This window comes from Lepidochelys kempii, chromosome 2 (genome assembly GCF_965140265.1).
Source record: "Lepidochelys kempii isolate rLepKem1 chromosome 2, rLepKem1.hap2, whole genome shotgun sequence".
Classification (NCBI taxonomy): domain Eukaryota; kingdom Metazoa; phylum Chordata; order Testudines; family Cheloniidae; genus Lepidochelys; species Lepidochelys kempii.
Window position 1 is genome coordinate 245430010 of NC_133257.1, and position 23619 is coordinate 245453628.

Here is a 23619-nt window from a genome sequence, read left to right on the forward strand (position 1 = left end):
AGACCCCTTGTTCTTGTGTTATGTGAAGGGGTAAATAACACTTCCTTATTCACTTTCTCCACACCAATCACCATTTTATAGACCTTTATCATATCCCCTATTAATGGTCTCTTTTCTAAGCTGAATGGTCCTACTCTTTTTAATCTCTCCTCCTCTAGAAGCTGTTTCATACCCCTAATAATTTGTGTAATAATCTCTGTGCATTTTCTATATACTAATGTATCTTTTTTGAGATGGGGCAACCAGAACTACACACAGTATTCAAGATATGGGCATAGCATAGCTTTATATAGTGGCATTATGATACTTTCTTCCTTATTATCTATCCTTTCCCTAATGGTGCCTAACATCCTGTTAGCATTTTTGACTGCTGCTGCACACTGAGAAGATATTTCCAGAGAACTATCCAGAGTGACACCAAGATATTTTTCTGCTATTTACCTCTCTCCACTTTGAAAACTTACTATTTATTCCTACCCTGTGTTTCCTATCTTTTAACAAGTTATTGATCCATAAGAGGACCTTCCCTCTTATCCCATGATTGCTCACTTTGCCTAAGAGCCTTTGGTGACGGACCTTGTCAAAGGCTTTCTGAAAGCCCAAGCTCACTATATCCTGCATCACTCTTGGCCATATGGTGTTGACCCCCTCAAACAATTCCAGAAGACTGGTGGAGAATGATTTCCCTTTACAAAAGCCATGGTGACTCTTTCCTGACACATTGTGTTCATCTATGTGTCTGATAATTCTGTTCTTTGTTACAGTTCCTTAGATTTGTCACTTAAAAAGAACTGCTCTGGTGTGGGAATCTTCCCTCACATCTTTTGCAGTGAAAACCGATGCAAAGTAGAGCATTAGTAGAATACCTACTTATTGGAGAAATATCTGAGAAATAAACCCGAATCTTTGCAATATATAAGGACACCCTGTAACTGTTTATTGTAACTGGGTACACTCTAATGTTTGGTGTAGAGAAGGGATTTCCTCTTCTACACTGCCATAAACTGTCACTAGTTTTTGACTTTGGGCTTGATGGTGGTGCTTTATTCTTTTTTTCTCCCCTCTCCTCTGTATATGTATGCCGGAAAGACTACTTGTGTGTATACAGTGTTATTGTAGCCACATCATGCCTAGGATATTAGAGAGACAAGGGTAGGTGAGGTGATATTCTTGTATTGCACCAACTTCCGCTGGTGTGAGCGACAAGCTCTTCTTCAAGTCCTGGTTCAATAAAATATATTACCTCACCAGCCTTGTCGCGTGTGCGTGTGTGTGTCATGTTATTACTTTCCAAAATCCAAAAGTTAAAAAAATCTATAAAATTAAAATGGAGTTTTTCTATACAGTGCATGTGAAAAATGGTTGGAAAAAGTGAAGTATACCAGGACTTTTCAGTTCAGTGTCACTTGCATGCAGTCACCAAACCATTTTGCAGATTATGTTTCCAATGTTCTGGTCTATAAAATATCCACTTCTAGCCAATTCAATCAGCATTAACTTGAATGCTTTGTTAGTAAGCACGCACACTTGAACAGACTTACATCAGTTATAGTGTTCAGAGCAGTATCTGCACCAATGCTGAAATCTGAACCCGGTACATTGTTGGATACAGTTGCAGGAACCATAACCATTGGAACACAGAACTCGTCATATTTCTCACGGGCAGCTGATAATTCCAAAAGTCCCAGGTAGGCCTGTTGGGCACAGGCACGGTGTGAACAATTAGAAGGGATAAAAAGAGGACAAGGGTGGAATTATAACATGGATGAGGCCACAGGGAGAGCCATTTTTTACCACAGCACACATCACACATTGGGATAATAAGGAACCACTAAAATCTAACAAAAAATACTTAAAAATATCACACATTTAAAATCTGAGACAAACAATAAGTACTTCTTTCACTCTTAATGAGATATATATTTTATACATACCCAATGCTCTAGATAATAGGAAAATGTTACTGTATAGATCAGATTCACATACATTTTAATATCATAGTCATTTTCATTTAACTTCCCTTAATCTCATCGCTATGGACCTGATTCAGGAAAATACTTATGCAGGCACATAAATCCATCCACATTCAGGAAGGCACTTAAGGACGTGCTTAATTTTAAACATATGCTTACGTGCTTTCCTGAAAAGGAATGCTTTCCTGAATCAGGGCCTATATGAAATAAAAGTTATTTTGGTGAAAAGACTAAAATCCTTGTCTCCAAAAATAAAAATACATTTCTAGATTATTGATCCAGAAATTAAAATATATTAGAATGAACTGAACATATGAACTGGAGTGGCTTAAACAAGAAGCCAGGGTGCAGTTTTTATTATAATTTAAAGACTACTGTGGGGCCTTTCAAAGGTGCCTACATTTCTTAGGAACACAAGTCCCATTTGCATTTGTGCTCCTAAGTCACTTAGGCTATTTTGAAAATCTGTTCTACCCTGCTGTCTTACCTTTAATTGAGGGGGGACTATGTATTTTGTTTTACACTTACTATCAACTATTCTGCATTCCAAAGCTCCAGAGACATAGATCATCTCCAAAATTTCTTATCTCAAAAGCTCTCGCTCTGTTCCATATATCAAAATTCAACATAAGCAAAATTTTAGTTATGGGGAAAAGAAAATATTTTGATGCTTAAAAATGAGTGTAGTGTGTTTCAATTCCACTCCAACTAACAAGTTAACAGAACAACTAGGTAATGTACCTCAAATCCACCAATAACCATAAGAGCGTTGATGTTATTAGTGCGCATCTGGTCAGCAATCTTCTCCAAATACTTTGCAGGGAGGGTACTAAAAAAATAGTTAAATCGAAAGGAGACGAGAGGTCAAATATCTATGGATATTACTGACAATACCTGTTCGTTTTGGTAGGATGGGTTGTTAAATTGTCAGTATAGTGAAAAGTTCTATATTTTACACACTTAGGCTATGTCTACACTATGAGCTGGCAGGGCAGGGTGATTCCCCTGCTCATGTACCCATATTCACACTTGCTCTCATCAATCTAGTGTGAGTATAAGTATCAGTGTAGCCACGGTAGCATGAGCAGTGGCAGTGGAGACACAGGTTCACCATGCCAAGGAGGTACTCATTGGTTTCAGGTGGGTTTGTATTTGGCACGCCTAAGCCATGCCTCTTCTGCCCTACTCACTCCCCAGTACTACTGCAGCTACACTGCCATTTATACGCACTCCAGCTCGATGAGAGCTAGCCCAGTATGTGTATTTGAGCAGGGGAATCACACCCCTCGCATGTAGTATAGACGTCGCCTTAGCCATAGAAAGACTTTATTTTCTAGCTCTCATCTACATTGAGATGATTACACAATACAATTACAGCCAGTAACAAAGGAAGCCAGGAAAGGACTTTTTTGGAAATCCACCCCAAAAATTAAATAAACTCAGTCTATTATGTCTTTAGTCGGTCTTCTCCCTCTGTTCTTTTAAACCATGGAGGAGCAAATAGTTTTTATGTAATGTTTCCCCATGACCAACAGTCCTAAACTTTATTGAGGTAATTAATTTAAATAGGATAATCAGATATGCAAAATCTGACTAAGTTCTTAGGTAAATGGGTTGAAAGAATGTGTTAGTCACAAGATAAAGCCATGATTCCACAGGCTGTTCCATGCATATAGACATAACATGGGTCTGCATGGACACAGCAATGCATTCACAAGTTGTGTATCATAAGTCTAGAGCGTGCCATGTAACCACGCTTCTTGTAACTTCCTACAATACTCTGTAGCAATAGCCATAAGTGTCTTAAAGCAATGATACACAACAAGGGACTGTTTTAATTCTGTCTCCACTGATGGAAACCCATTAGTACCACAAAATGCTGAATTTGAACACCCTGAACTTAAAAGAGAAGAGATGTCAGGTAAATTCTCAAAAATCAAAAGAAGCTTCAATACATAAATGTACAGTAAAGACAGCACATGCAGTTCACTCAGTGGCGGATTAGCCACTGGGCCAATGGGGCAGGTGCCCAAGGGGCCCCAGAAAAATGGGGGCACTCCTTCCAGGTAGCAGGGTCAGGGCGCGGGGGCTTGCCCTGCTCCCCCCATCCACCCAGTTCTTCTGCCAGGGAGTGGGGTCAGGGCACAGAGGCTTGCCCCACTCCGTCTGCCTGGCGCTGCTGTCAGGGTGCAAGGGAACCCTTGCATCGCAACCCCACTCCCTGGCAGGAGCGCTGGACGAGTGGGGGAAGCCCCCATGCCCCAACCTCATTTCCCCAGCAGGAGCATGAGGGGGGGAAGATGGGGGAAGGAGGCCGCGCGGCGGGGGGGGGGACTGCAGGAGGAAGGGCTGGGGAGTGGCCCCCCACTTGCTCTGGTCTAGGCCCCACAAACCCCTAATATACCTCTGAGCTCACTAAAAGGTACGTTTTGGCCACTGTTTCTTCTACTTGGGTAAAGTGACCGCAGCCAAAATTACGATATTACCGTTTTGTGCCAAGAAGCGACCCTCCTTGTCCAGTCCAACCTCCAACATCTCCCCAGCTGATTTCCTTTATCTACAAATAAAGTTAAAAAGAGGAGGTTCCCGTAAGTAACTTTCCCAATGCTACATCTTTGGTCATGCAACAGATGCAGTTTAATGTAAAGCTTTTGGAACAGGTATTTAGCACCATGGGAGCTACCACAAATGAGACCTGGCAAAAAATCCCACAGCTCAGTTTCAAGAGGTTAATTTAATCTCCCTTGAAATTTTACCCTTTTCTCCCTTGAAATTTTACCCTTAGCTCACCTCTGTCTATTTGTTCCTTCTTCCTCTATGAATCCTGCCTCCATCTTTTTCCTCAACTCTTATCTTTCATCCTCCCTCCGTCTCATCTCCTCCCCTTACCTTTTGTGATAGTATAATGCAAGAATCCAAAGCCAGGTCCCAAACTTGTTCCTTCTCTTGAGCGAGTGAAGGACCAATTTTCACTCTGCTGTGACCTGACCCCCATCCCCATCCTCCAGCCGATCTAGAAAGTGGAATATGACAAACTCTGTATCCATCTTCTCCTTGGGAGACCAGGTTAGCTGATGGATTGCCTCAGACATGGAGGAAGGGAAGTATCATGACAGACCTATCCCCACTTTCTGAAAAACAACTAACCTGTGTCTGCCCTAAAGAGAAGTCCTTCAGGGTTTCAAAAATACAGCATGTCACAAATCTCAGGACTTGGTTGCTGTATAGTATAGCATATTCCACTGAATGGGTATATCTGATAATAAGGCACAAACATGACAACAGATTCAGTGATTGGTCTGTTATCTCGCTATTATCTAGCCTGTCTGTTTATCTCCAGATGCTTCATACTCCAAAGGCCAGTACAATGTAGGCAGTCTGCCAAACACTCAACATCCTGCCAAGGTCACATTAAAGCTGTCCTCTGTGCAGAAACAATGAACCTCTTATACAGAGAATTTCTCATCCAAGATATCCAGGAGGCAAAAGAATTCAGACCGGGTTAACCTAAGACAGGATGCTCTTAAAGGTACATCTTATACAGGGCTGCTTGTTTGCAGACACATATTACACCTGCAAAAGTGTCGGAGTGAAAAAATAGCTGCAGGCGTAAAATTAAATAGGCTGAGCCTCTGCCGACTTGGACTGCGCCGGCAGTGAGACAGCAGTGCAACTATTCAGATTTGTAACTGTGTTTCAATGGCTGGCATAAATTTTGCACCCTCAGACAAGAGAGTCACTCTTCCGAAATTGTACCCGCTCAGGAAAGAGACTTGGTGCTTAACCATACTTAACCAAATGATCTCGAATTGAATATTAATGCATAGACCTAACTATCTGGTTCTGAGCTGTAAGGGAATTCCGTTGCTGGTGTTCAGCACCCATATATTGCGTCAAGACATCCTTAGTCTCTATAGCAATGGTAGAGATACACAGGTGACGTGATCTATATATTTATAATATGATCTATGTATTTATAATATGATCTATGTATTTGTTGGCAATAAAGTATACAGCTCCAATCTGAATTAACTAGGTGTGTCTATATATAAGCAGTTAAATTTAAAAACCCTTGTGGAGTCAGTTCACTGAATGATATCACAGTCATTTCTGTATTTCCATTAGAAATATGACAAAAAGATAAAAAATAAAAAAAAAACAGTTTACAGCACTTTAAATACAGTCATTTCGTACTAACCTGGCCTCTAGCAAAGCCTTCAAATCCATCAATGACAGCAAACATGTTGTGACCTTCAGTTATGCCAACTCTTACTGCAGATCGGACGGCAGCATTCATACCGGCTGCAGGGGCACCTACATTTAAAACTGCCACATTAAAATTAGTCTGCAAAAGAAAGAGAAAACAATTGTTAGATCGAATTTACAACAGTGAAATGACTGACAGATATTCTAATGTTACATAGCAACTGTATCGTAAAAAGATCAAAAGCAGTTTTCAAAAGTTTAAAAAAGCTGTTCTAGATTTAAGTGGGTAAAAAGGTTTCAGCACATCATCATCAAATTTTAAAAAAAAACATATAGAAACAATCAGAAAAGGAACAAAAGATCTAGCTTTTCTAAAAAAAATTTAAACAGTTTTGACCAAGAGCTACATTTGACTCGAAGATCAAATCACTCAGGGTCTTGTATTTTCATTCTAACAGGGTCAAAAACTATGACAAAAAAAAACCCTCAGTTATCCACTTGGTGTCATAATATCAGTGCAGAAATTTGCAACAAAAAAACCCCGTAAAGTAGGCAAGGCAAAGAGTGTGAAGGGACATGGTTTGGTCCAGTGGCGTAACCACTAAGCATGTGTTATCAGCTGACTCATGGAACAGAAAAGACATCACCTTCAAATTAAAATGTCTGCCAAATCCTTATGCAGGCAAGATACCATAACAACGGTCACTGAAAGAGACTTTTGCAGTGGGATTACAGTTCAGAGATCACATTTAGACAACTCAAACTACTTTTGGGTATGTAATGTTTGCTATTGACTGGAATTAAATGTATTTAGGTAAAGGTGTTTAGTCCTTTCAGAGCTCAGAATGTCTCTGTGTTCAATTCTACAGTGAAGTCAGGATAATGAACATGTAACATTGCAGTGATTTCACGGCTCAGGCTACAACATCAGATAGAGGTTTATGACTTCACTAAAGATCAGAGCAGAGAACAAGCTGGGCTGTAAGGAGAAAAACTCTCAATAAAACAAGATCTGCTATAATAAAGGGAAACAGAACATTATCAGGTAATTTGTGCTTTGTACACATGCTTTTAACAGTGTCAAAGTCCCTCTTTACATTGCTTAATTATGAATTTACCTTGGTTATGTCAAAACAATTGTTTGTAAGGGGCTTTACAGGAAAGCATATTCAGTACTCCTCAGGTAACCAAATACACACAATGTTGTTGTAAGCTGTTCCTTTTATTTATAGGTCAGATATACAAGGTCCAATTCTGACCTCACACCAGGTTTGGAACAGCAAATATTCTTTTCTGCAATGGAGTTACTCCTACTTCAGACTGGTGTAACTGAGACCACGGATTCTTTCCTAAAGAAACAGCTCTATGATTTCCATTGTAAGTGCTAAAGGAAATGACAAGTCAAAATGAGCTTTATCAGGATAAAAAAAGTCAAGTTATTGAGTAAAAAATTAGCAAAACATCTTTCTGACTAATTTTAACCATTAGTTCATAGAACTCTACTCAACTCAAGTCTTCTCTACAACAAGCAGTACCTGAAATAGAGAAGTGTTCTTTACAAATTAATCACTGGTTATTTTCCTTGAAAGTTGTACTAAAAACAAAAAATCATTAAATTATAACTTTTAGATATTGGGCCAGATCCTCAGACAGTGTAAATCAGTGCAGCTCCATTGACTTCCATGAAGCCATGCTGATTTACACCAGTCAAGAATATGATCCATTACTTTTAAATGAAAGAAGTAAGTCTATATTCATAATACATAGAATTTGGTTTCGTATTTCCACAGTTGAAATTAATACTGGCAAAAAAAATCTTAATAAGGATAGAACTAAAACTTTGTGTAGTTTAACTTCTCCAGAAGGTAAGCCATGTTATTTTACATTTAGTAAGGGTGAAGCATTCAAGTGCTAGTGAACAGCAGAAGCAAAATGCAAAATAGTCTGAGCTTGCGTGGCAGCACTCATTGAGCTTTAAGCAATTTGTTAATCACATTCAGCAGCACCTCCACATTAAAATGGCATGCATTAAAGTGCTCTGCCTGGATTTTGGCATAGCAATGGCCTAACTGAGGAGGAAACTCTTCCATTTTCAATCCCAAAAGAGAACAAACATTTTGGTTTTTTTTCTAAAGATTACAGATTGTAAAAACCAAAACAGTTGCTAACAAAAATCATGGTATTTATTCAAATATTGCATGGGCAGTGTTATTTCCCGGCCATTGTGCCATAGAGTGTGACAGTGCATGGCAGACTGTGTTTGCCTGTAGTGAAGAGTCTAATTTTCCTGTATCTGAAGCACAGGTGGGCAAACTATGGCCCGCAAGCCACATCCGGCCCACAGGACCCTCCTGCCTGGCCCCTGAGCTCCTGGCCCAGGAGGCTAGCCCCCGGCCCCTCCCCTGCTGTTCCCCCTCCCCCGCAGCCTCAGCTCACTGCGCCTCTGGTGCAATGCTCTGGGAGGTGGGGCTGCGAGCTCCTGGAGCCACCAGTGCTCCAGGCAGCATGGTAAGGGGGTTGCATAGAGGGCAGGGGAGTTCGAGATAGAGATCAGGGGGCGGGGGTGTGGATAGGGGTTGGGGCGGTCAGAGGGCAGGGAACAGGGGGGTTGAACGGGGGCAGGGGTTCCTGGGGGACCATCAGGAAGGAGGGGTGGGGGTTGGATGAGGTGGCAGGGGGCAGTCAGGGGCAGGGGTACCTGGGGCGGTCAGGGGACAGGGAACAGGGGGGGTTGGATGGTGCAGGAGTCCGGGGGGGGGACGTCAAGGGGGCAACTTTTATTAAAAGTTTTGTACTGCAAATTGATATTTAAATTTTCTTCTGCTACCTTCAAGGAGATGTTTAATTTGCCCAATGACTAAGCCTTCACACATGGTATTGGTAAATCTTATATAATATTGTGGCTATTAAAAATGGAATGGCTGTGGCTCCTGAAACATTAAATCTTTTTGCTTACATGTGGCTGATGGCGAGTAACATTTGGATACTTCTGTTGCCCCATTGCCAGAATTTTGCATCCTGATACTTAAAGACTAGAATAGCTAGTAGAGGAATTTATTATTTGACCTCTTGGAAATCAAAAAAAGATCATTTTTCTTGGACATCACCTCTATATTCATCTAATAATGAATGGACTCAATAAATCACCTTACCACTGCTCATCCCTAGACAATGGAACTAGATGGTGGACACTTGTTTGCTCCCAAGACTAAGAAGTGTCATTAAGTTATTAAAACTATGATAACACTATGGTAATTCAGATATCTACAGATCTTATGCTCTTTGCTTTTATTCTCCATTGACCTCTTCATTCTTCGTTAGTATTTTATATCAATATTAAATTTTCAGCACTGGGCCCTTAAATCATGCAAGGAGCCTACTTGAGTTTGCAGGATCAGGCCCCCTGTTTTTTATAACCCTCTGTCAATACACATGGTATGGCTTGGGATAAACATGCCACGATAGATAAGCATTAAAAGTTTCTACAGAAAAATGGTTATCAGTACATTATGTAATCTTCATTTTACAGAAGTCAATTTAAGTTTCATTTTAGAGTTATTGCACAAACTCTAAAATTCAGGGGGGTTGGGGTGAAAAAGGCTTGATATAAATAATTCTGTGGCAAAACTGAAGCACCGGTCCTGAACATTCTACCATCCAGCTGTTGAGCACAAGTTTAAAATAATTTTTTTTAAAAGGCAAATTAAATCTCATTACCATGCAAAAGTAAAACAGTCTCAAAACCTACAAAGGTTACTGAGCTGTCTAAGATTAGTCACTGTGCAAATAATTACGTACACTACATGAGAGATCATCCTGTTAAAGAGAACAGAAAGATTTTTAAGTAACAGGCTACTCCTACAGACATTTTCTGCTAATTAACAACCTCACGATTGTAACGAGATAGTAACTACAATCCTACAATGTAAGGGTTCTCTGTATAAATGGGATAATACTCAAAATTTGATCAGTTACTCAAGAGACAAAATATTCATCAAGAAACTTAGACATTGACAAATATTTGTATTTATTTATTTTGCACTAGAATACTAAGGGTGATTCCCTTACCTAGTATAGGAGCAATGCTGATTTATACCAGCTGAGGATTATTATCTTGCCATAGATTTTTTAGTTATTTTTCTTTCTGTAACAGGTCACTAAGTTACTATATTCTTGGCTTTGTTATCCTTGCTTCTTTTTTTCCACCCTGTTCTTATCTTTTTTTCCCCAGTAAGTTTGACTAGTTTTCTATGTGTGTTTGCTTTTAGACAACAATAATTATATAAACTCCTGTGACATAGTATATCAATAGTTCATTTACATTTTTTATCTTTAGTGAAAAACCATTTTCTGGATATTTTTAAACTGCCAAGCACCCGAAGAATGTAAATCCAAAACCTCTTAACACTTACAAGACAGAACCAGAAACACTTGTTTGATCAAATCCTAACAGTTACTAACAAGTACAGGCCAACCTAAAACACCCACAGCATACACAATACACAGCAAGACTATAGCCAAGATTTAAAAAAAAATATTAGCCTCAAGCTAAACTCCTATGTTTAGGTATCTAAATAAATAGCCTGGTTGTTCAAAGCTGCTGTGCTGATCATCCATCAGCTTCCATTACAATCAACAGATTCTACTAAGCGCTCAGCACTCCTGAAAATCAGGCCACTGATTTAGGCATCTAAATATGCATTTTGGAACCTAATTTAGGCTCCTATTTTTGAAACTCTTGGCCTTTATGCCTAAAGATTCCTCTGCCCTGTTTGGTTTTTTTTCTGCCATTTTATTTGTTTCTAGTTGTAGAATTGTCTCTACTTTATATTTCTTGTTTCCTTCATTGCCTGATTTCCTTTAAAGCATAAGTTCTTCCTGGTTTTATCTATTTGCATGTTGCCATACTTTCTCAGTTCCTATATATATAATCAATATTTTCTGTATTCATGTTTAAACTCTTGGCCAGTGGCTAAGAATAAATGGCAATAAATCTAAGCCAGAAAGTTTATACTCTAGCAGTTCCATTTTTCCAAAGACTATGGAAAGTTTTCAGAGTAGCAGCCGTGTTAGCCTGTATCCACTGAAAGAAAAGGAGTACTTGTGGCACCTTAGAAACTAACAAATTTATTTGAGCACAAGTTTTCGTGAGCTACAGCTCACTTCATCGGAGCATCCTGGGTTTAGCAGGCCAATGCTCAAACCACTGAGCTATCCCTCCCCCTCTGAGACTACAGAACATATATGACAGAAAACCTAAGTGGAGAAAGGGTTAGTAAACATTACAGAGAAGGTATGGCCATCTAATGATACAGAGCTCAAGGATTCATGGAAAATCTTGGCCCACATTTTGGGGATCTCAAGGCTTCCATGCAAAGTACTTTCCTTGGTTTGTGGATGTGATGCCATTGTTTGGCGGTCTGCAACTGCATTTGTAATACCACACCTGGGGCATGGGTCCTCAGCAATGGGTTTTGAACCTGGGACCTCTGGTTTTAAATGCATAGAGCCTCTACTGCCTGAGCAAAAAGTCTCACCTCTGTTAGCTTAGGCTGTATAAGGACAACCTCTTTGGCCCAGCTACCACTACAGGGGAACAAAGCAGCACACTGACTGGCTTACATACACTACTATCCGTTCCTATGAGGGGAACAGAAGCCAGGGACTTAAAATAACATTGTAAGTAGCAGTAACAAGCGCTCTCCCCCACCCCAGTATTTTTTGCAAACTAAATGGCATGTTTTGTTTGCACTACATGTGGGGGTCATGATATTAGCTGTTCACAACATTTGTGGGTGGCCACCTGGTATGCATGCGAATGTTCCCTAATTTTAATCTGATTTTTTTTTTTCTTCAGAATGTCATACTGGAACAGCATTATTCACATCGTTCTTCCATAAAAAAATACAACTCATCCAACCAGGAAGAAGAAACAACAACAGGTGATTTAGGTGATTTATCCTACACCACAAATCAGAAATAATGAAAACAGAATAGTTAAAATGAACAAACTGTGAATAACACACAGGCTGAAATTTTCAAAGACAAGAAATGATAATTAACTGCAGCTTGCTTTAAGACTTCAACATAGACTTTGATCCTGATGTAAGTCTACCATTCAGGCGAGAATGAGTCAACAGGATTGTTTGTCTGAGGTGACTGACAATGCTAGTGACTGAATATGTTTGCTTATGCATAAAATTTGGAACCAAGTACATCGTGTATTAGGGTGGGTGGGCCTAGTAAAGGTAGTTTGGTTGTTTTATAAGCACTGCATTAGATCACTGCAAAAACAGTGCAACTCTATTAAGGATTTGTGAAAGTTAGTATAAGAGAAACAAATCAATTATTGCTTCAAGTTGTTTAATGACAAAACACATCCTTACTTATCTGTAGTACTACTTTGCCTGTTAAATTTTAGAGGGATCTTAGTGACCTTCTCACTGTTATTTTAAATACTTTACATTATTTTCAGAGTTCTAGACTTTTCATCTTTCCAGTTTTTAAGCTGTTTTGCATCTGTGATTTAACGTTACAAACAAACAAATTATTCCTGTTAAGTGTCTGTTTGGTGAACGCTTCCTAATAATGAATATACTGGTAGGGCTCAAGACTGGTTTATGAACAATTCGTAAACTAGGGGAAAATCAGGATCATTGTACCACTAATCTATGCACAATGAATGAATGGTTAGATCAGGCCCACATGGCATATGCAGCTGCTGATCCCTAACTCCACCCTCTAGCCTTCTAGCCGCACACACTGAGGTCTCACAAACCGTTTTGCCCGTTGGATGCTGAGGTGAAGAATCCTCCTACCCAGTGCCCTCTCCCCTTCCACCAAGACTTTCAGGTTCTTTTAAATCTAAGTACTTTGCTTTTGCATCCTTCCATGCCATGCAGTATAAGAGAGCATAATAGGAGGCACTAGCTCATAGATAGACAGCAACAGGCACCATAGATATAACCATGATAGGTAAGTTCCTTTGAAAGGAATTTCCTAGGAAGAATATCACTTGGCTTTAAAGGACTATTACTCTATACCAATTTTATGATGAAATTCAAAGTATCTCCTACCAAGCCTCTATCTTTCATTAAAGTTTTTATTTTAATTATACCAAATACAGTACAAGGTTATTTTTAGAGAAACAGTTGTTAAATTCCAAACTGAATATATTGTTTTAAGATTTCTTTGTTAAAATGCTCCAGACAAAAATTATTCTGTGCACTGGGCAGAAAAACAGAACAGCTCATTTAATTATTCAAATGGTATGACTTACCTTTGGAAGTTCTGCATCTGGTCTTCTGTGAGACAATAATTTGTAGGTGTTAAGGTTGTTTTCAAAGCTCCTAAAGAAGGAAAAATAATATTTTCATTATGTAGTTTTTAAATTCTTTGAAGAAAATATGTGTTTTTGTAACTAATAAGGATCTCTCTGTCTATGCAGTTTTGACAAGTTGCTAAATTTGGCACTCTGCATCCCAAATAGAAGTCACACACATTATAGGTTTCAGAGTAGCAGCCGTGTTCGTCTGTATCCGCAAAAAGAACAGGAGTCCTTGTGGCACCTTAGAGACTAACAAATTTATTTGAGCAAAAGCTTTCATGGACTAAAACCCACTTCATCGGATGCATGCAGTGGAAAATACAGTAGGAAGATATATATATTATACACACACACACACACACACACACACAGAGAACATGAAACAATGCATGTTATCATATACACTATAACGAGAGTGATCAGTTAAGGTGAGCTATTACCAACAAGAGAGAAAAAAAAAACCTTTTGTAGTGATAATCAAAGTGGGCCATTTCCAGCAGTTGACAAGAACGTGTGAGGAACAGTAGGGGGAAAAAATAAACATGCAAAAACAAACAAATATTTCTCCATGTTTATTTTTATTTTATTTTTATTTATTTTAGTTTATTTTTCCCCCTACTGTTCCTCACACATTCTTGTAAACTGCTGGAAATGGCCCACCTTGATTATCACTACAAAAGGTTTTTTTTCCCTCTCCTGCTGGTACTAGCTCACCTTAACTGATCACTCTCATTATAGTGTATATGATAACACGCATTGTTTCATGTTCTCTGTGTGTATATATATCTTCCTACTGTATTTTCCACTGCATGCATCCGATGAAGTGAGTTTTAGCCCACAAAAGCTTATTCTCAAATAAATTTGTTAGTCTCTAGGTTGCCACAAGTACTCCTGTTCTTTTTAGACACATTATAGACTCCCAAAACCAGAGTTCTGATTTTACAGAGATGATTTAGAAAGATGAAAGGGGTTGTTAGTATTGTTCTCATTACCTGCTAGTATCAGACAAGGTCCCTGCTAGAAGCACATACAGGGTCATAATTTTTTTACAATCAGAAGTGATCTTTTTAGTGATGGAAGGAGGATCAGTCTCCTATTGCTAATCACTTTTAGCCCTGAATATGTGTGAATGGAAAGCAGCAGGATGGCCAGACTTCACTGTCATACCAGAGAGGAGAAAATTTAAGGCCAAACACTATTACATTTTCTACAAGAGAGCTGCAACAGGAAGCTTCACTTTCACCCCTAACTGACATGAATGAGGGTGTAAGGTTGCCTCACAAAAACTGAATGGCAAGATGCAAACTTACAGCAATTAAGCTGGTTCAGGAGGTGCCCCTGACTAGACAATGACTGGTTTCAGAGTAACAGCCGTGTTAGTCTGTATTCGCAAAAAGAGAAGGAGTACTTGTGGCACCTTAGAGACTAACCAATTTATTTGAGCATAAGCTTTCGTGAGCTACAGCTCCGATGCATCCGATGAAGTGAGCTGTAGCTCACGAAAGCTTATGCTCAAATAAATTGGTTAGTCTCTAAGGTGCCACAAGTCCTCCTTTTCTTTAGACAATGACTATTTCTAGTCTGCAGAAGAGAAAAGGAAACTAAGGATTTTAGTTTAGAAGATGCACATTCTTCAACAGAAGTTATTCTTCTGAGCTGGGTGAAATTTTGTTATGGGATTGAGAGTGATAGGTATGAACTCACCCTTCATTAAACATAACTGTAAACATAAGCCCCCATCTAAGACAAATGGAGTGTTAACCTGCCCAAGAGCTTTTTCTTAGTATTGCTTTCAGAGAGATACAGCCTAATGGAGCAGCTGAAAGCACTGCGCCCGACCCTAGAAGAAATCCAAGGAGAAATTTGGGGGTCAGGGATGCAGGTTGACTAACATGCTCTTGGCGCTGTGAGCAAAAGAAGCTGTTTCTGGCTATTCGATTCCTTCTGCATTCAAAGACGCAGGACCTCGTAGGTTCTTTGTAAATAACCAAAACTACATCAAAGCAATACCTTTCTATCACCAATTTCTATTCCCAACTGGAACATCCACAGAGCCCCAAATTGACTAGCTGCTCAGATCAAAAGGGCAACATTATTAAACTAAAGAGTAAATAATACCAAAGACTGCAACTCAAGTTACAGTGGCTGACCTTAAAAACTTTACAATGTTATCTTTGCAACTACTGGAAGTTAATATGACTTAGTATAGGGAACACCTAGGGAGTATACTGTGGTAATATTATTTATTTACAAAAGCTACTGAAAAGTATTAAAGGTGATAATGACTGTATCTTACTCTCTAAAGTGCTTATCTTCGTTATATATAAATTTACAACTGAGTATACTGACTTACATAAGGAAACACATTTTTATCAGGTAGCATTCACCCACTTTAACCACAATCACAGTGACTTTCCAAATTCAGACACTTAACAGGAATAATTTGTTTGTTTGTAACGTTAAATCACAGGTGCAAAACAGCTTAAAAACTGGAAAGATGAAAAGTCTAGAACTCTGAAAATAATGTAAAGTATTTAAAATAACAGTGAGAAGGTCACTAAGATCCCTCTAAAATTTAACAGGCAAAGTAGCACTACAGATAAGTAAGGATGTGTTTTGTCATTAAACAACTTGAAGCAATAATTGATTTGTTTCTCTTATACTAACTTTCACAAATCCTTAATAGAGTTGCACTGTTTTTGCAGTGATCTAATGCAGTGCTTATAAAACAACCAAACTACCTTTACTAGGCCCACCCACCCTAATACACGATGTACTTGGTTCCAAATTTTATGCATAAGCAAACATATTCAGTCACTAGCATTATCAGTCACCTCAGACAAACAATCCTGTTGACTCATTCCCGCCTGAATGGTAGACTTACATCAGGATCAAAGTCTATGTTGAAGTCTTAAAGCAAGCTGCAGTTAATTATCGTTTCTTGTCTTTGAAAATTATAGGAATATGAACTTTTATAACTGTCCTTTCTAGGTTACTCCTCTGAAACCTCCTCTACCACTGTTACTAGCAATATAATTAACGACATTACTTAAAAATAAAATAGCCAGTGTCAATGTAACCCACATGCCTGGTACTATAGCGTTTGACTTAGTTTCTCTTAGGAGGGGAAGAAAAGCAGTGGAGAAGAGACATAGATCTTGGTTGGATATTCTGTATCTCTGCACACATGCAATGAGCAGGACAGAGCAATTCAGCTAGAAGGGCTTAGAAACTTGTAGAACAGGATGTGGCAGTTAAACTAACATGCTCAGTAGCTGGTTCTGAGGCTCTGTAGGAAGTTCTCATTGTGCACAAACCACCGGGCAGGTCACACTCTAGTCACCCTCTGAGAACTGAGCCAATCAGAGTGCCGGGGTGGGGAAGGTTAAAAGTATAGGAGTTAAAGACAGACCTGTGGACTCAGTGGCTGATTGACACAGGACCAAGCACGCATCTGCCATGTGGACTGAGTCCCAATCCTTGTGCCACTTTGGATACAAGATACTGTTTTACCAAAGACTGAGAGGACCAGTCAGCTGTTAACCTGAAGGCTGCACTCCTGCTAGCTGTGGAGATCCCCCGACTGTTCATTTGATGACAGGGTTCTGAAGTGTTTTAAAGGATTGAGATGCTCCCATTTCTCGTGCTCACAACATACCATGGTCACATCATAAAGACTGCAAAATCATCTCTGAGAGAAGATCAGAGCAGAATGTGCTTTGATGTGTGTGCTAACGAACAGAAAATGTTATGCTGAAACCTTATATTTGAATATTTGTAACAGAAACAAAAGGGGGAAGGTCTGTACAAGGTACCAGCAGATTTACTGTCTCAGAGCTTTTCCTTAAAAGTTATTCATAGTATTCCAAATACTATTTATAACATTTTATCCTATTTAAAGTGTGTTTTGTGCGTATTAAATGTTTGCTTAACTAAGAAAGTGTGGTGCTCTCTTTTAAATTAATTGGGGATTATTACCATTTATTTAGCAGAGTCTTAGATACAATATCCCTGGGGTTTAACTCTGTGTAATGCTTTCTGAAAAATCCTGTAAAGACTGAACTCTTGTCTGTGCTTCAGCAAAGCGTTAAGCTGAGGTGCAGGAGGAAAGGGAGTGGCTAGTTATGCAGAATAATGCCTGAGCAGCCCCAGGCTCTGGTACATTAATGGGAAGACAAAGCAGTTCAGTATCTCCTAAAGCAGATAGATGGGTATGATTTGATGTGTTGTACCTTCCACGAAGTCTGACAGCTTCACAAAACTTTCTTTCATCCATTGCTTTCTGTACTTCTTGAGTCTTAAAAATTAATTAAAAGAATAGAATAAAAGGTTAGTAAAAAAAGGACTGTACTGTAAATGGATCGGTTCTGAAATAGCACTACTATTTGGAATACTGAAAGGACAATCCTGATTGATTTGTTGTCTGTTGTGACCTGCATCTCACTGGCATTTTTATATTTTTCTTTCCATTTCTATAGAGGACAAGCAAGTTTGAGGGCGGGAGAGGGAAGATTGGCACCTAAAACACCCACAGAAGGAGAATTTTTTTTTAATTTAAATCGGGATGAACTCTGAATAATTTCGGAGGAGGAAACCAGATTAATGCAAATGGGCTATAATGGATGGAGATTTTGTAATCAAAGAGACAAGGTGCAAAATGAAAGATTCAGATGAAACTGAAAAACAATACAGGTTTCCAAATCTGAAAAAAAGCAGCAATGTTTCTTTGTTGGACTGCATTGTCAGTGATTATTCCTAAAACAACTACATAGTAATTACATACAGCAAAGACATAAGAAGAGGTCATTATTACCAAACACAGTTAAGTGTTCCATTCATGTGTTATAACTAATAACAGACCATTGATTGTTAGAGCACTTTGCTATAGTTAATGAATAAGTGTAAACTGGCTCTTCTCCCGGAACTCACCATCTGCACACACTCCATTAAAGGCAGACGGACAGCTTGGTTCCCAGACAAGGACACAACACAAGCAGGAGTATCTGGTGTAGCCTCTAGAAGGGCCAGGACAGCTTCCACGCCCATACGGCTTGCCTGAAAAATACAGAGAGAGATGTTTCTGTATTTGGGGATGCTCTCAGTACTAAAAAGGAGTAAAATAGTTGGCTCCCACCACAGAAACAGGGAAGTACCCGAGATTTCTCTTTACATTGTTAAAACAATCACTCCTTGATAACTGTGATCACAGCTGGTTATGTTTAATATATTGTGACCCACAGGACAAGTAAGACTGCTCTCACAGCTGGCTTGTCAAGCCCACTGCACAGTCAGGTTTTAATCACAGCTCTTCTAAAGGAAATAGGATTACTAGTAAATACGATTATTAATAAATACATTATAGTGAAGGTCATTCTTTTTTAAAATCTACCCACCTACTTATATCCATATACAGCACCTATCAGCAATAACTGAGCATGTGTATGTGCATGCTGTCTGCACATCCACAAACTATACCTTTCATTCATTTAGGTTGGTGACTTTGATATGTAGCACTGCAAAGATGAATAGCAAAGGCAGTTTAAAGCCAGGTGTACACTAGAAACTTTTGCCAGTATAGTAATGCTTCTGTGTAGTGTGATTATTTTTATGACATTTATATACCAGCAATATCCTTAGTGTAGTTGTAGTTATACTGGCAAAAAACACTCTTTTACCAGTAAGCTTTTTTCATGTGGGGAACTGGTATACACTATACTAGCAAAAGCACTTTTTTTTTTTAACACCATATAAACTGTGTCTATGCGGTGGGAGTTTGTCCGTATGGCTGTACCTGTATAGCTATACCAGCACACACTCTAGTGGAGACAAGGTCTTACACTTTGTCACCCCAATTCTAGTGCATGTGTACAGGGTTTTGCTGTACATAATCCATATTTTTGTCTAACTCCCAGTTCTTTTGTCCATTTAGAGGGATGCCTAAAATAGTAGAATAGAAGACGGCCCCTAACCAGAAAAATTTAAGCATGTTAAGTATAGATTTCAGTGGACCAATTTTGGATTTGATGTGATTCTCCAATTGTGGATTAAATCGCCTATAGTGAGGCGGCAATGGAATCAGCAAGGAGTTAGGAGCCAGTAGTTACTGAGTGTTAAACCTGGCTCTGACACAGTCTCTGTACGTTGCCTGGGGCAAACCACTTTACTTTTCTGTTGCTTGAGTTGGGGACAATAATTATATTTGGCTACTGCACAAAAGTATTGAGGGTGTTAACTCGTTTTTATAAATGATTCAAAATTCTTCAAGGAAAATGTATGCATAAGTGCAAGCACATTACTACTACTGTTGCAACATGCACCCTTCCAGGGTTTGCAGACAGATGTAAGTTATCACCATAGCTTCACTCACCAAAATTCTATCAAAAGCTGAAGGAGTACCTCCTCTTTGAACATGACCCAGGATAGTCACACGAGTGTCAAATCCCAGCTGCTGAACCACAAGCTGCAAAGAATTTCAAAGCATAAATGAGAAATATAAAATACCAGCGACACTATGGCAGTTATACAGTGTGCACACACTGGGAATATTGTATTATTATACTATATATGATATAAATGTCACACAATCAACAATGGTGACACAACTAAGGAATTTACTTAAGTCTCTTTGCATCTAGGTTAGGAAAACTCATCTCCAGACTCCTACTGTAATGTTCAGTTTAAGAATGGTAAAGAAGTTGTTTTGGCTAAAATGCTTTAATTAGAGAGACGCATACTGATGTCATTTATTTAGTAACAAATGACCACTCAGAAAAACAGAAAATATATATGCTGTCCTTAACCTTATAAAAAAGGTTTAAACATCACAATTAGAAGCCTGGAAAAAATAATCTATCTATATTTATAATACGGTTTCTTTATAACCATATTATAAATATACGGTACTAAATATCTTGGAGTAATTGTGCAATTAAACCCCCTGTGAAGGCATTTAGCCTTATACAGATTTTCTGATTCACTGCCTTTGGCTGATGTCCATGAACAAAAGGAGGTACAACAATTTGTTCCAGAAATTTTGCGCTCCACCAAATTAAAAATGTTGTTTTTTATCCCTCTCAGTAACAGTAAAATCTGTGCAGTTTAATAGCCTGATGTTTTTACTGGGAAAATCACAGAGAATGAAATAATTTTATACTGAAAAAAGAACACAAAGAGACACAAAAGAAAAACATATGCAGTTATTTACTGCCTCCAGCTACATTTTCTTTCCAGTCCATTTACTCATCAGTAACGTACAAGTCCAGGCTCACTAAAATAGGATCATTCATCAAAATCTCCTCTGTTATAGTGTAAGGTTAGGATGTAAGCAAACAGAAATAAGTACTGCATACTTTCCCCTCTCCTACCAAGGAGATGTATGAACACCTCACTCACTCTCCCCAAGAGTTACATTCCTGCTATTTATAGTTTCCTAGACTTTTTAACAGACTGAAGTCTGTGTAACAAGCAAGTAGTGTTTTCCTCTGTAAAAAACAAGATGAGTGACAACTATTTCCCATACTTTTACTTAAACACTCTAATCAGTGCAACTAATTTGTAGTTTTTTAAATGGAGTACAATTCTATATTGATAAGTCAAAGACTACTTCATTATTTGAGCGCTCCTGAAAAGTGCCAGATTGACAGCTATGGAGAACAAAGTGCTGTAATCACAGAACAGGTGACACACAGGCAGTGTCAGTTCAAGTTTCCTCACACCATTCTGTCAACGAATGTGTTTCAAAACTTGTTTCCAAAAAGGACCATTCCCAAGCATGAGAGGGTAATTCTATTCGCAGTGCCTATTTAATCCTTGGCATTGGTGAGATTTCCCCAAATGTTTCCTTTACTGGTAAATTGTGATAAGGGCATCATTAGTCCACCAGAAACTTGACAGACCATCACTTATTTTCGACCAAGGACCATCAGATACCATCATCTAATAATTAATTATATGAGACAAATTTAAGCAGATCTCTTAGAGATCAAGTCTCTAAAAATAACACTTCATTGACTGCCCTCTAATTTAACAAAAAATAGGTCCCAATCCAAAGTCCATGGAAACCAATTGAAAGATTCCCGTTTACCTCAATGGGCTCTGAATTAAGTCCATAAAGCACAAGCATAAAAATGCAACTGGCAAGTACTGTAAGAGGCTGTATTACCAGAATGCCTGTGGAAATTCTAGTTTTAGCAGTGGAAAGGGAACTACACTAAATTATAGCCACAGCAGAAGCTGTATTACAAAGAGGTTTGATACTTACATCCTTAACCTTTTCTGAAGTTATAGGTTTGTTGTGAGAATCAATGGCACCTTCTGCCACAATTATGATATTCAGCCTTTTCTTTCGTGCACGGTTCTATGAGAAGAAAAACACTGGATGTTGTAAAAAAAAAAAAAAAAAACAAACCCGAAACAAGGTACACCATTAAAAAAAAGAGTTTTGAAAGCTAACTACTGCATATTAACTACTGCATTAAAGCTAACTACTGCATTTTAAACTCCAGTGACTAGAATCTTTTCCTTTGGATAATTTACCAAAAGTATTTGTAGCTCAACTAATCCAATCAAAAAGGAGAGAAAGACATCTATATACAGTAGAACCTCAGAGTTACGAACACCTCGGGAATGGAGGTTGTTTGTAACGCTGAACAAAACATTATGGTTGTTCTTCAAAAGTTTACAACCAAACATTGACTTAATACAGCTTTGAAACTTTATTATGCAGAAGAAAAATGCTGCTTTTAACCATCTAAATGAAACAAGCACAGAAATAGTTTCCTTACCTTGTCAAACTTTCCCTTTATTTTTTAGTAGTTTACATTTAACACAGTACTGTACTGTATTTACTTTTGGGTTTTTTTGGTCTGCTGCTACCTGATTGCATACTTCCAGTTCCAAATGAGGTGTGTGGTTGACTGGTCGGTTCATAACTCTGAGGTTCTACTGTTTTTGCCTGGTTATTAATTTAGTGTTGTCAAAAATCTCAACACTGCTCCATATCCTGGAGATCTTTCACTCCCCGAAACTCACACAAAAAGAAAAACATACACTGGGAGACCAAAAGGAATGCATCAGTTTAGATTCTCATTACTACTAATATACTTAATTTAGTATTTTTCATTGTTACTTTTACAAGCCTTGTGGAAGAAGTGTTCTTATTTTTCCTTTCAAGATTTCAGTGTTAACGTGCCTCATATGCTTCTCGTATCAGCAAAGAAACCAGTTAATTGCTGGAAATGTCTTCCCTTTAAAAATGTTCTGCTGGCTAAGTGGGTGAATTCAAAGAGATGGGAATACTATCCTGGTTTTGTAGTGTATGCTTTCCGTATGCTAATGCATTACTACATGTTTGAAAGCACTCACGTAATTCCGCTTTTATACTAGATTATATTAATGCTCTTTGAAATAATGCGCATGTATAAAAGTTTCTAGCGTAAAATTAAATGTTCTGCATAAGACACCAGGGACAAAGATGACAAACCAGAAAACAGATCCACGATGGCTATGTTTGTGGGACCTATGGTAGCCCTAGAGGGAATCTAACTGTGCTTCAAACAGCGGGAGAATGTGGGAATAGAGGCATTTAAGACCAAATAGTTCTACCATTGAAATCAATAGCAAAAATTTGATTGAATCCTACTGGACAGGATTTGGCCCATATCATTTATGTTGCTAGGCACCTCTTTTCAGATGTGAGCATCACATGGCATACAAAATGTTCAAGATGCAGTAACAGCTTACCTCAGAAAGCTTAACACACATCTGCTCCTCCCATCCTTCTTCTGGGGGGTATTCCGGAATAAATACCCAATCCGCACCACAAGCTAATGCACTAACAAGAGCTAGATACCTAGTAAGCACACATTAAAAAAATACAAATAAGAAGACAATTAAACTTCAAATCTTAGTTTTTTTATAATTAAATTTTACTAGACACAAACTGGTGAGAACAGTACATACCCACAGTGTCTTCCCATAACTTCTAGGACAAAGGTCCTCTGATGGCTATAAAATGACAAGAGAGATCAACAACATTATTGCAATTGAAAGACCCAATCCAAATCCCATTGAAGTCAGTGGGAGCTGGGATCAGTCCCTGACACCAAGAATAAC

General features: G+C 38.6%; 1 protein-coding gene across 6 annotated transcripts in view; it reads right to left on the minus strand.

Moving 5' to 3' along the window:
* The window catches only part of PFKP (phosphofructokinase, platelet), an 85164-nt gene that overhangs the window by 20689 nt on the left and 40856 nt on the right, over positions 1–23619 (minus strand). For 4 of the 6 annotated variants that reach the window (XM_073334465.1, XM_073334466.1, XM_073334469.1 and 1 more), the window contains exons 6-16: positions 23467–23511; positions 23248–23356; positions 21767–21862; positions 19874–19966; positions 18436–18561; positions 17739–17803; positions 13459–13528; positions 6172–6318; positions 4460–4530; positions 2715–2802; positions 1542–1694 (exon numbers count right to left, since the gene is read on the minus strand). In XM_073334465.1, coding sequence (XP_073190566.1) covers positions 1542–1694; positions 2715–2802; positions 4460–4530; positions 6172–6318; positions 13459–13528; positions 17739–17803; positions 18436–18561; positions 19874–19966; positions 21767–21862; positions 23248–23356; positions 23467–23511 — 1063 coding nt within the window. The remainder of the gene's footprint in view (positions 1–1541; positions 1695–2714; positions 2803–4459; positions 4531–6171; positions 6319–13458; positions 13529–17738; positions 17804–18435; positions 18562–19873; positions 19967–21766; positions 21863–23247; positions 23357–23466; positions 23512–23619) is intronic. The other 2 variants (XM_073334467.1, XM_073334470.1) reach the window with 1 other exon arrangement.